General features: G+C 56.6%; 4 protein-coding genes across 4 annotated transcripts; 1 reads left to right on the forward strand and 3 right to left on the reverse strand.

The window, feature by feature from the left end:
- Nucleotides 1-24: 24 nt before the first annotated feature.
- F5Z01DRAFT_636823 (putative 5-Methylcytosine G/T mismatch-specific DNA glycosylase) lies at nucleotides 25-2,688 on the reverse strand (the record flags this gene model as incomplete). Its single annotated transcript, XM_046262238.1, has 1 exon — nucleotides 25-2,688. The coding sequence occupies one exon, from the start codon at nucleotides 2,686-2,688 to the stop codon at nucleotides 25-27; it is 2,664 nt and encodes an 887-aa protein (XP_046118087.1).
- An 823-nt stretch (nucleotides 2,689-3,511) lies between these two features.
- F5Z01DRAFT_681653 (sulfate adenylyltransferase) lies at nucleotides 3,512-5,444 on the reverse strand (the record flags this gene model as incomplete). The annotated part of the gene is made up of 2 exons (XM_046265713.1): nucleotides 3,512-5,067; nucleotides 5,276-5,444. 2 exons carry the CDS (start codon nucleotides 5,442-5,444, stop codon nucleotides 3,512-3,514), a joined length of 1,725 nt encoding a protein of 574 aa, XP_046118088.1.
- A 1,684-nt stretch (nucleotides 5,445-7,128) lies between these two features.
- On the reverse strand, nucleotides 7,129-8,694 carry F5Z01DRAFT_674480 (uncharacterized protein; the record flags this gene model as incomplete). Its single annotated transcript, XM_046265047.1, has 7 exons — nucleotides 7,129-7,528; nucleotides 7,579-7,961; nucleotides 8,015-8,082; nucleotides 8,135-8,171; nucleotides 8,228-8,406; nucleotides 8,462-8,597; nucleotides 8,680-8,694. The coding sequence occupies 7 exons, from the start codon at nucleotides 8,692-8,694 to the stop codon at nucleotides 7,129-7,131; spliced, it is 1,218 nt and encodes a 405-aa protein (XP_046118089.1).
- Nucleotides 8,695-10,588: 1,894 nt separating this feature from the next.
- On the forward strand, nucleotides 10,589-12,321 carry F5Z01DRAFT_636826 (putative cytochrome P450; the record flags this gene model as incomplete). Its single annotated transcript, XM_046262239.1, has 3 exons — nucleotides 10,589-10,924; nucleotides 10,958-11,654; nucleotides 11,753-12,321. The coding sequence occupies 3 exons, from the start codon at nucleotides 10,589-10,591 to the stop codon at nucleotides 12,319-12,321; spliced, it is 1,602 nt and encodes a 533-aa protein (XP_046118090.1).
- Between the last annotated feature and the right edge of the window lie 589 nt (nucleotides 12,322-12,910).

The raw sequence follows: 12,910 nt of genomic DNA on the forward strand, positions 1-12,910 counted from the left end.
AGTTGTTTCGTGTCCAGCAATGCGTTACTCTTCGTCATCCTCCTCGATCGGCGCTGGCGTCCTCCTCTCCGTGCGCCTCTTGGGCCTCCTGTGTCGTGAGCTACTAATGTTGCTCGCCGAATCGTCAGGCTTGATTTCGAGATCATCGCCAAATCCCCACTCGCTCTCGCTCTCACCACCGTCAAAGTCCCAGTGCGTCGGCATTCGTTCACCGGGCGCGGGCGTCTGGCCCTGTTGCGGCAAGACGTCGATTCTCCTTCTGTTCTGCAAGTTTTGCATGAGGCCTGCGCCGCGCTGACGAAGGGCGTTGCGGACAGTCTCGGCCTGGAGGTGAAGTTTCTCAAAGGCATCCTCGAGTTGCTCCATGCCGGAATAGATCTCGCGCTCAATCTCGGCGATAACGGCCATTTCCATTTCTTCGTCATTGGAGACAGGTTGGCGACCAGATGCGGTATTGGTGGAAGTGAGCGAGACAAAGGAGGCTGGTGTGGGACCACGCGAGTATGGCGACATGGTGCTCGAGCGGACGCTGGCGGCGGAGGGCGCGCGGGAGAGAGGCGTTGGACCGCGCGAGTCCGGGAAGGCAGGCGTGTATGTTCCGTCGGCGGCATCGGCGCCGGACCAGAGGAAGCCGTCGAAACGGCCAGAAGTGAGAATCTCCCATTCGGAGTTGTTGATGTTGGAGAGGGTAACGAGGAGGTCGTGGGTATGCTGGTTCTTGATGAGGTACATGGCACTTTCTGCGTCACGGGGCGTCTGCTGTAAACGATAGAGGCGCTGAAGAGAAAGCCCAGTCTTGACAATGAAGTCGTTGCGATTGAGGTGTTTGGCGGGCGTTGGTGCGCGTGTCGCTGGTCGAACGTCGCGGGTACCGGCCATGAGGGCATTGAAGTAGGGTCGGTCTTCCAGGTCGAGGCTTGTGAGGATGGCGAATTGAAGTGTCTCATCGTCGACATCCTGCGGCGGAGGCACAGGGGTATCGGCTGTCTTGTTCAGCCACTTGTCGACAGCTGAGCGGACTTTCATGGACTGGCGTAGATAGTGCTCTCTGAACTGCTCGTCAATGTCGGGATCCATCTTGACGGGTGACCGTGGGCGGTTGGGCGTCTCCTCCGCCGAAATCTCCGCTGCCTTCAGACCGATCTCTGCCAGGTTGAAGGGGGGCCACTGTGGTAGCTCAATGCGTCCGCTCGCCCACTCCAACACGTCACCCCAGGTCAAACCGCAATGGATCTCATGCGCTCTGTGCTCACAGATGACACAGGAGCAGCCGTGAGGGGGAAGATCTCTTGAGAAGACATTCTCTAGTCGGTCAAGCAGACGGCGAGCAATAGACCGATGGCCAGTTGCCACGGCTATTGAGCCATGTCTGTCAAGGACGTTGCTGTATTGGTCGAGAAGCGTGACGAACGGTTTGAAGAGGTCGTCCGCCTTGGGCCTTTCAATGCCCTGCCCCTGCTGGCGCGGGATCACCTCGAAGAATCTCTTGTGCACAGCAAACGGCAGGCCGCCATTCTGCAGTAGGTAGTCCACACGTGGTAGGTCCTGGATGTCGATAGCTGGAGGCGGAGGGGGCGGCGGTGGTGGTGGAGGAGGTGCACCTGACGCTGGCGTCGCTGTCTTGGAGGGGATATCGATGTCTGATCCTTCAAAATCAGGTGTAGGGGCGGGCTCCGGTCGTGCGCCACCATATACGTGTGGTGAGAACTGAGCATGCTGTGTCGGTGTGCGGGGTGACTCGTCCTGGGGTGTCGAGGGCGACGAGTCAGGCCCCTCACGTCCTTCGTGGTAGCGCACCGACGACGATCTTTTAGCAGAACGCTGGGAGCCACTGGAGAGCCTTGATTCTGTGCGCAGCTTCTCGTAGGATTTGTTGGTCGGTGCCTTGACGAAAGTGGCCTGGCTTGAGGACCTCGACTTGCCGCTCAGTCTCGACCTCTCGTCTCGCAAGGAGGCCGATCTGGAGATACCTGAAGTTCTGCTCTTTGGTCTCGAGGCGTTATCGTCGCCTGCAGCATCGTCGCGTCGTTTGTCGGCTGACACATCGGTATCTGGCGGTGTAGGCGGCCGGGTCGATCTTCTTGACGTCGAGGTCCTGCGTTCATACTCGGCGCTTCTGGACCGTCTTTCGTCTTGCTCCTCGTCTTCAGCCCCTTCCCATCGTGATTCACCGCCGACGTCGGTCGTATCGGGGGTGTATGGGTTTGAGCGCCCAGCTGTTGACACGTCCTCTTTGCTATGCACGGCCTCCTTGCTGTGTGCCTTGCTGAATGTGGGATATGGCATTGCTATGCGGGGCAAGTCTAGAGAGACGGAGGATTTGCCCGCAAAAAGGTCGCTGGCCGATGCCGTGCGGCTCGCCCTCTTGACTCGACTGGCACCGTCATCGTCCTTGTCCCTACGACTGCGGTGTTTCCGCACTGAGCCAGACACCTCGCTCGCGTCGCCCGTAGTCTTCTCCCGGCGCGAGGACTTGCGCTTGTGCTCGCGGTCGCGGTCCTTGTCACGGTCTGAGGGTTTGCGGTCTGCGCGAGAGCGGCGGTGCTTTTCCTTGTCCTTGTCCTTGTCCTTGTCCTTGTCACCCTTGTCTTTCGATGTTCGATGGGAGGCTGTCGTGGTAGAAGCCGCTACTTCGGGTTGGATGTCCTGCTGATCGACAGTGTCGTCGTCATGTTCGCGGGAGGGCATGTTGGGCAGTCATTGGGCCGGGCGATATGATGTGATGTGAGGGGGAGCTCGCAGGACGGGAATGCGAGAATGGCGGTGGCTTGAAGATGGTGTGTCGGTGGAGGTAGCAATGTAAGAGAACAAAGTAGTCTGGGACAAACGTGGAAAGGAAAGACGCAGAGAGAGGAGAAGGGTAAAAGGATGAGTTCAAGAAATGCTGGTTGTGATGTGACGCGAAGATGGCTCTCTTTCAGGTTCTCTCCCTGTAGCTAATCATTGGCGACCAACGTTAAGCCTTGGTTCAGAAGGGACGGGACGTTCCAGTCCCCAGGGCAGCCCTTTCCTTAGGCGGGACTGGAGGCGGCTGTATGACTGTGACTGTGACCGCTAGAGGCTGTGGAGGCTATTCTTGGGGGTTGGAACCAGGCAGCGGAGGTGTCTGATTGGTCAGGGAGCTCCCGGCGGGGTATCCCTAGGCGCCCAAGGGACTGACTGGGCTGGGCTTCCAGAACTTGACTGCTCTGGCTTTCAACGTGCTCGTGTCAGTGGCTCATGTCATGACGAACCTCACCATTCACGCTCAGCACGCAATGGTTGACTACACGGCAAAATTGACCACTGTCCATGCCCAGCACGCTATTCAGGGATAACGCATGCATGCATGTCTGTGGGGAGGCCATGATCTGATGAAGCTCTGCACATGTGGTGTCCGATGCGGCGGGCGGGCTGCATGGACCTCTCAGTCTCATCACTGCTGTCTCAAGTCCGTCACTCATAAAATCACATGTGGTGATTGTCAAGTCCCTCTGTCTATGCATTTATCTTCTTCTGTTTATGTTTTCCTCTACAGACGATCCAACAGACCACGGCTCTCGAGCAGGAGGATGATCTCGTGCACAATGGACCTCACGTTCTGCTTCTCAAAATCGACCACCAGGTCGGGCTTGACGGGGTTCTCATACGGGTCATCGACGCCAGTGAAGCCCTTGATCTCGCCACGGCGGGCCTTGGCGTAGACGCCCCTGCGGTCCATCTTCTCGCAGTACTCGAGGGGTGTCGCGACGTGGATGAGGAAGAAGGGGCCGCTCTTCTCGACGGCCTCGCGGGCCTGCTGGCGGGCGTCCTCAAAGGGAGCAATGGGCGCGGCAATGACGGCGGCGCCGGCTTTTGTGAGCTCCGAGGCGACAAAGGCGATGCGCGAGACGTTCAGGTCGCGGTCCTTGCGGGTGAAGCCCAGCTCCTGGGACAGCTCGTGGCGGACCGTCTCACCGAGGAGCATGGACACGGGACGACCACCGTCCTGGTTGAAAGTGACCTGCAGGGCGCGGGCGATGGCGTCCTTGCCCGAGTTCTGGTAGCCGGTCAGGAAGACAGTGAAGCCCTTCTCGCGGGGCAGGGGGTTCTGCTCGCGCAGGACCTTGACGACCTCGGGGTAGGAGAACCAGGCGGGGATGTCCTTGCCGGTCTTGAGGCGGTTGCGCAGCTCGGTGCCGGAGATGTTGAGGGTCTTTGTGCCCTCGGGGATCTCGTTGGCTGGCATGTACTCGTCCTTGTCGGGGATGTAGATCATCTCCTGGAACTCGACCATCTTGATGCCAAGCTCCTCCTGGTACTTCTGCACGAGGATCTGGGCGTCGTAGGCACCGTAGTGGTCCTTGCCGTTCTTGTTCTTGCCGGGGCCGGCGTGGTCACGGCCGACGATGAAGTGGGTGGCGCCGTGGTTCTTGCGGATGATGGCGTGCCACAGGGCCTCGCGGGGACCGCCCATGCGCATGGCCAGCGGCAGGAGGGCGAGGGCGCCCATGCCGTTGGGGTAGCGGTTCAGGATGGCCTTGTAGACGCGGACGCGGGTGAAGTGGTCAATGTCACCGGGCTTGGTGAGACCGACGACGGGGTGGATGAGGACGTTGGCCTGCTGCGAGCGGGCAGCGCGGACGGTCAGCTCACGGTGGGCTCGGTGCATGGGGTTGCGCGTCTGGAAGGCGACCACCTTCTGCCAGCCCAGCTTGTTAAAGTGGGAGCGCAGCTCGGAGGGTGTGAAGCGCAGCTCCAGGAAGTCGTAGTGCTCCAGGCGCTGGATGGCCTCAAGCTTACCACCGACGTAGAACTGCTTGGCGGTGCTGAAGAGGTACTTGATACCGGGGTGAGTGTCATCATCGCTGCCAAAGACCTTGACGGCCTCGTTGACCTTGTCGGGCTGGTAGATGTCCTCGATGGTCAGAATGGCCAGGTCGCGGTCATCACGGAGGTCACGCAGGACGACGCGGACGCCCTCCTTGAGGCCCAGGCTGTCAATCTCCTTTTGGCTGACATCGAGGGTGATGGGCATGGAGAAGAGGGCACCATCGGCCAGACGGTTGTCCTCCACGACACCATTGTAGTCCTTCTGGGTCATGAAACCTGTGCATCGCCTGTCAGCTCACCGTCTTTTTCTGCTGTTCCTGCGCCCGTTCCTCAATCATGGCCGTGGCTGGGTTGGTTGACTCTCAGCGTCGGGCGATCGCCCGGGGGGTGCCACTGTGGACCACTGACCCCTCCATGCCTGTCGTCTTCCCGCCCACCGCCAGGACGCCATCTTCAAGGGGGGCTTGCGCAAGGGGACACGTACCTTCAAGAGGAGAGAAACCACCGTTGAGAATAAGCTCGAGATCACAGAGGTGACGCTCGGTCAATGTGATGGCGGGCAGCGACTCGGCCTCCTTGGCGAGTTCTGCAGAGCGAGGGGCATCGCGCGCGAAGAGGTCCTTGAGGACACCACCGTGGGGAGTGTTGGCCATTGTGAATGAATGTGAGGATGATGAGGAGGGAAAGAAGGAAGAAGTCAGAGCAAGCAGCAGCAGAATGAGCCAAGTACCTAGAGACAACCTGATCGGACAGCTGTAGGGCAATGAAGAGTCTGATGAAGCTCTTGTGGCTGCGCCGCGCCTGATTGGACAGTAGTGCGGATGATCACGCAATCGACGAAACGAGGGCCGGGCAACGGGCACGCAAGCAAGAGTCAGTCAAGGAAGTGACGACGGGAGCTATTTAGCTTGTTACTAACGTGAACATGCAACCGGCGAAGGCAATGGCAAGGAAAAAAAGGCATGTCCTGGCTGGAGGGAATGATGAGCCGTTAAATATCTTTCTCGCTGGCCCCTTGAATGATATCCTTGTCTGTGATCTGCTGCCCCTGACTATCTTGCTCGACTCTCGAGATGTTTCGTTTGAAGTGCCGAGACGTTCGTAAGCGTGGCTTGCGTAGGCATTGTGGCGTGCTCAACGGACTGGAGCCGATGATTCAATGCACAAGCCGCAAGCATCAATGCTGAGTGCCCAGCAACAAGACATCGTTACTGCATGCTTCCAATTCTCACTGCATATTCAAATCCAAGGATGGACGGCGGTGATAGTAACATGGAGTGTTGGGCAGGTTGTTTCCGATAAGGGCCAATTCGTTTCGCTGTGCATTCGCTCGACGCTAGGTTCATGTCCCCCCTGCGAGCCGCTAACGGCCACTGACAGGCTTGCCCCGCGGAGGGGTCGAATGGCTGGCATTGGCCACTAACAGTGGGTGTCTCACGCTGCCCGGCGCCCTGCTAGCAGTGTTTTTTCCTCAAATCTTCAACAGCTTACAGGCTGGTTTCGACATCCATGTCACGACACGACCCCTTGGACACGGCCTGCAATCCAAGACGACTGGAGGTCCCTGGACGAGGCGCGGAGATCCGAATCAATCTAACAAAATTGGATATCAGCGTGGATATAAGGATGAGACGCAGAAGCTGCCAAGACAGGAAGAGTCTTGCACCTCTCGCCGATCACCGACCAGCCCGTGCGACCAACCCTGTCCATCTGCAATTGAAGCACTGATAGCGGCAATTCACTGACGTTGGCATCAACAACAAGTAACAACAAATGTCCATTATCTTTCTTCCGTGTGCATTGCTGCCTCCAGTCCCGTGCCACCTGCCGGGTGCCGGGCGTCGGGCCATCGGGTGGGCGTCAGACGCACTTTGTCTGTGATGAAAACGTCATGGGCCGATGGTCCGGACGGCTGGAGATGCCTTTTTTTTTTTCTCCATTTCGAGGGGCGCGATGACATAGGTACGGGCCCATCTTCTTACAACGTGGGTGAAGCATTGGCCCCACGAGCATTCGCAAGATGACCACGGCTGTATTTGTTGAAGATGTCGATATTGGCTTTTCAAGGCAAAAAAAATCCGAGAAAGTCGAGGAATGTGCCCCGGGCTGTCCTCGCAAAGCGCGCAACATGCCTCATATTTCCAAACACGCAAGCAGTGTCTCCCAGTGCCTCACTCTCTCTCCAGCGCCACGAATTGAAGGGCGGATCAAAAGGTCCGGCCGAACAATTAATACTGTTGAAAATAAGAGTGGCCCTTTTTGAGGTCTACCATGGTCTGTGTCTATCCCAAATCGAAATGCGCCAGTTGACCTTGCTTCATGGTACGACTCCGAGCTTCATGCATTCCACTTGCGGTCCAGCCTATTACCCTCGACATCCATCAACTCGAGCTGGTCCGATCCGTCGTCTGGCCTGGTCTCGTAACTGACGGTGTTCGTCACACTCTTCTGTATGCCACGTTTGCCCTTGGGAGTTCGGCCACTGCCACCAAAGATCATGAGCGAGCGTGGCTTGTTGGGATCATCGCTGCGCTCGTAAGAGCCACTGGCCGATCCGAATATCTGAGGGTACGTGCGTCGCAGGAGGGCGAGGGCCGCGGGCATGCAGCAACACATGATGGACACGTTGCACTCGACGACAGAGTAGGTCGCGACCATGACGTTGTTGTAAGTCGGGTTCGTGGTGAACGAGTACTGGAGGAGCCCGGAGAAGCGGATGATACTAATCACAGTGATGCTGCGGATGTCAGCGGGCGAATCTGCGACACGTCGAGCGGCTATACTTACATGATACACACGCCAAACATCAGCATCAGGTGGATCTTCTTTTTGAGACCCAGTTGGAGCTTCAGCAGCTGCGATATGGGAAGGGCCAGGATCCACAAGTCCGTCGAGATGTTGATGGCTGAGTGCGCCCACCAATACGCAGTATTATTGTAGCAGAGGCCAGTGGCCTTGCCAGACCACACGATCCACGCATCGGAGACCGGAACGCAAGCCAGTATTGTCGCGACGAACGTCGACACCAGGAAAAGCCCGCAGTGGACCAGGGTGCCGATGCAGACCTTGCGAAAGGTCTCGTCGGGGAAAACACGAAGGAAGATGCCAATGATGGCCATCTTGGTCAGGATGATCGCTGGGATGTAGCTGACCTGGGTAACCCATGTCCACTGGTGATGTGAGTTCGTTGCATTCTTCAGGTCCTGGAAAGCCGGCGACATACCTTGACAACTTCATTGATCTGCTCCTCCTCCAGGGTCCAGACGTCCTTGCCCATGCCATAGTGCATCACTAGTGTCGTAAGATACAGTGGGAGCGTGTCGAGAGAACTAGGAGTACCCACTGAAGAACTCGCCAACATCCATTGGGATCGAAGAGGCCTGTCGGTGTCAGTGGACGTCCCTTGCGGAAAAGGGGCTGGGTTCAAGCCGCTTACCATGGCCACGAAGGCGCAATAATCTTGCCAGGCCCACTCCTCCAAGGTGTAGCAGACATAAACCCTCGACAATATGAACAGTAGAGCAAAGAACCCTGAGATGGCTGTAGCGATAGGGGCGACAAGGCTTCTGTCACGGACGGGCTCGTTGCACATGGTTTTGGTGATGTTGGCGGCGGCTGTGCCAGGTCAGCAAATCACGGCCAACGGATGAAATAGGGAGAACCTGCGTACCCAAGCCTTCAACAACGGTGCAACTGCTGAAAGTGCAACCTTCGACGCCCAACATGAGTTCCGTGTCGGCGCAAACGCACTTTGAATCGCTGGCCTCGCAGGTCGAATCTGGGAGGAATTGGCCTAGACAAGCGGCCTACGCACGGCCAGTCAGTTCTCTGGATGTAAATATGTTGATCAACAACAGAAGATGGGGAGCAACTTGTTGCAAGACGTACCGCACAACCAGGCATTTTCTGTGGCTGCGCCAGAGCCGTCCACCCACCAGCGCCAGCTAGAACTAGACATGTGAACAACTTCATCGCGTTCAGCGTTCTCCGGAATTGGGAAAGGATTCAGACGCTGACACGATAGATGGCAACTGTCTCACATCAACCTGGAGAGAAAACCACATTGCCGTCGAGAAGTATAAGTAGAAAGGACTCGGCCCTGGAAGGACTCGAGCCAACCCTGCCAGCCGATCAGCTACTTCTTTTGCGCTTCCGCCCCGGAGGGATGGCGATGAGACGTCAGGAGGCCGAAGCAGCTGTGCTGCGTGATGTCTCACAAAGCAACAACGAGTAACCAACATTAGCCAATCGAGGCGATGGCAGCAAAGGTTGCAAGTCATACAGACAGGCCGCAGGCGCTGAAGGCAAGTTCAACTTTGATGAAGACAGCATACAGCAGGCGATCGCAAGACTGCCACCCAGCCCACGAATCTCAGCATAAGCACTGGAGTCGCAGATTTGAGTCTTGACACAAGGACAAAGGAACCAGCCCCATAGCGGGCCGACGGGCACCATCCACGGCTCGCTCGTTTTTGAGGCTCCCTGATCCCGGCGCCTGCGTCGTCGTCACCGGTGACCGAGGCAGGGAGATGAGTGTAGACTATCCCTGGCGTCCGCTGCCGAGAAAAGAGGAAACGTCCCTGAGACAGGGTCACTTGTTGTAGAGGTGTACGACCAACTACAACATTGTCGACCCGACAGAGGGGGCTTCTTCCGTACATCTATGAGTCGGGTAAATAACGAGTCCCTTCTGGTTTCCAAGGGTACGCAGGAAAGGTCAGCTTCATGTCCAATGACTCTTTCTGTGCCATATGATGAAGGGTGTGATCGCTCACAGCACATGGCGAACTCTGAGCTGAGCGACGCGAAGGAAGGGATCTACACTTGGCCAATACTTGGGCCTCACTGTGCCTGTGCGTACATGGATTCATGGTGATAGAGCTTTAGAGTTAATCGCCCTGTGGATTACCCCAGCCCTTGTCAGGAGATTAAAGACCACAATTAAGGACTGTACGGACTAAGGACTACGGACTACGGATACTCAGGCATACATCGCGATGTACGTATCTTGATCCCTTTCGCTATTCAAGCCCTTGGTCCCCCATGTATCATTGAATTGGCTGATTTGCCAAAGCCATCGCTGAGGCTGCATCTCGCTTTGCTATTCCCTCAAGAACCGAATACTACGTATCGCGGGCCGGATTCTTATTAATGGTTAACCCCCCGGTCCTCGGAGCATACTTCATGCATAGTTTGCCATATTATTGCTTTTGATGGCCAATGCCCATTCGCTGGATGTATCCTGTCCCTCCCCCGGAACCGCTTATGCAAGACACCCTGTCTGCTGAGTCGCCGCTCCCGCCTGCCAACTGCATAACAGAAGAAGCAATGAGACGTGCTCGAGTTCCGCAGAGCACGCCGTGCCGCGTCCTGTCTTGTGGGTGATACCTTTGAAGAGTCGTCTGAGTGGCCGTCACCAGACTGGAAGGAACGCGGCAGGCGAAATTGAGCTGCTTCAATCCTCCTCATCTACATGTATCCAACCGTGGAGATCTGCAACGCGGTCTAAAGCTGGGGAGCCAAGCTTTGAGATAGATCCCTGGGCGTGGTGATGCACGTACAGGGATATTTTGGGGTATGAAATGTGATATCAGCCCCGATGGCCGAGTGGCAGCCAAGCAGACACTGGCATATGCCCCCTTTCCTCGCTTGAGTCCCTCGAGTTCTCGCCTCTCTTCGTGCTTACATTCATCTATGCGAGCAATTTGTGTCCGAGCTTGCATCATCAGCCTTGTTTCATCGCCAGCTACCCGCGTGCACGAGCACGAGACAAGTCCCTTTCCCGTCATCGTGGATCATGGCGTACTCCACCTCGACGGTGGCCTCCGTCCTCGTGGGCGCCGTTGTCCTGCTGTACTTCATCTCCCCGCTAGGCAAGCGATCCAGTAGTACCGTGTCACTGCCTCCTGATCCTAAGCCTGCGCCTGTGATCGGCAACATTCACCAGCTGCCCAAGAGCTTGCAATGGCTGCACCTATATCACATGAGCAAGGAGTATGGACCCATTATGCACTTCAGCATGGCGGGACAGCCGCTCATCATCCTGTCTACACATAAGGCTGCGCACGATCTGCTCAGTAAGAGGAGTGCCAGGTACTCGGATCGTCCCAGGATGGTCATGGCCGGCGAGCTGGTGACGAGGGGCATGCACATGCTGCTGTGACAGTACAATGACCAGTACAAGCTGCACCAAAAGATGGAGGCGCCCCTGTTGACACTCAAGGCGTCCAGCACGTATCTCCCCCTTCAGGACTTGGAGAGCCAGCAGCTATTGTTGGATGAGATCACGGAGATGGAGACACATGGCGAGAGGGGTGTCGACTTTCACCATCACCACGAGCGAGCCATGGCCAGCACCATCTACTGTCTCAACTACGGCTATCGCCTCAAGACGGGCCACGAGCAGTCCCTGCAGGACGGCAAGAAGGTGCAGGCCGAGTTTGCCAGGACAGGCCAGGTTGGAGCCTACCTCGTGGACTCGATCCCCGCCCTCAACCGCTTGCCTCGCTTCCTTGCCCCGTGGAACAAGGAGGCTGATGAGCTGTTTGCGCTCGAGTGTAACCTCCACGAAGGCAACCTGAACAAGGGCTTGTCAAACCCCGGCTGGAACTTTAGCAAGTACATGAAGGCCTCGCCCGAGGGCAAAGACATGGACAAGACAGAACTGGCTTTTGATCTGGGCATCCTTGCGGACGCAGGCCTCGACACGTCCACTGTGGCGCTCGACTGGTTCATCGTGGCCTGGATCACCAGTGGCAGCACATGGGTGTCCAAGGCCCAGAAGCTGTTGGACGAGGATGTGGGCAAGGATCGCATGCCCACATTTGACGATCGCCCCAAGCTGGCCTTTATCGATGCCATCGGTATGTGGCAACTTTGTTCACCTTTCTTTTCCCATCTGTGCCCGAGACTACATGGGTGATTTGTGCTGTATCATGCAGCGGCTGACATGCATCCACAGCCAGCGAGACCCTGCGATGGCGTCCTGTTGTCGTGGGTGGCGTACCGCACTTTATCAAGACGGAGGACTCGTACATGGACTACCGCATCCCAGCCAACTCCATCGTTCTGCCCAACGCCTTTGCCATCTGTCGTGACGAGTCCGTGTTCGGCGCCAATCCTAACTCCTTCGACCCCGAGCGTTGGATGACAGGCGACACGACACAACCTCCCACCGTGGACGCCTGCGGTCTCAACACGACTGCCCTCAAGGATCTGCCGCAGACAGGCTTCGGATTCGGTCGTCGTATCTGCACCGGCCGTATCATTGCCCGCAACCAGCTCTTCATCCAGATGGCGCGCATGCTGTGGGCCTTTGACGTCGAGGCTGGCATCCGCGAGGATACAGGTCAGAGGCATGTCGTCGACGACATGGACTGCACGGAGGGCTTTGTCACGCTACCCAAGCCTTTGAGAACGGTGATGAAGGTGAGAGGTGAGCATGTCACGAGGATAGTCAAGGAGAGAGGTACCACCCACAACATTAACCATGCGGCTGTGCTAGAGCAGATGAAGGTGCAAAAGAACTGAGGGTTGATGCTGGTAGTCGATATTTGACAGAATGTCCTTAACTCAACTTCTGCAAATGGTGATGTGCCTCGGAGAAGTCACTCATCATGGCCAAGTTCCATTTCATCGTGTAGCAGCAGACTCCTTCGGTGGTTGACGGGAGCCGCCAATGCGCCCATGGTACATGTACTGACATTGTTTAAAGATAAGTAGGGAGGCCCTGATGCCGACTCAAAAACGGTAGCGGACCCAGTCTTGGGACAAAACCAAACGCACAAGGGAATTTCAAAGAAAAGGGACAGTCTTCACGCTACGAGAACCTAAGGTAAGGTACACTCCACATCGCTCTGATAATAGTTGATTTGCCAACTGCAGTACAAGGCATGTGAATGCGAGCCTGCTGTTGAGCGATCAAGAAGCCAAGTACAACAACATGGACAACCGCCCACGTACATTTAATCTCGCGAGCACTGCATCAACATCACGAAGCGACATTAGGAAGGCAACTTGATGTTTCTCGACATTGTCAATCAAATACCAAGACTAGCTCCAGTGAAACATCCCACTCAAACTCAAATCAAGAGAAGAATGTACATTATCCCACGGCCCA

The sequence above is a fragment of the Emericellopsis atlantica genome, assembly GCF_019669845.1.
Source record: "Emericellopsis atlantica unplaced genomic scaffold F5Z01scaffold_14, whole genome shotgun sequence".
In the NCBI taxonomy this organism is placed as follows: domain Eukaryota; kingdom Fungi; phylum Ascomycota; class Sordariomycetes; order Hypocreales; family Bionectriaceae; genus Emericellopsis; species Emericellopsis atlantica.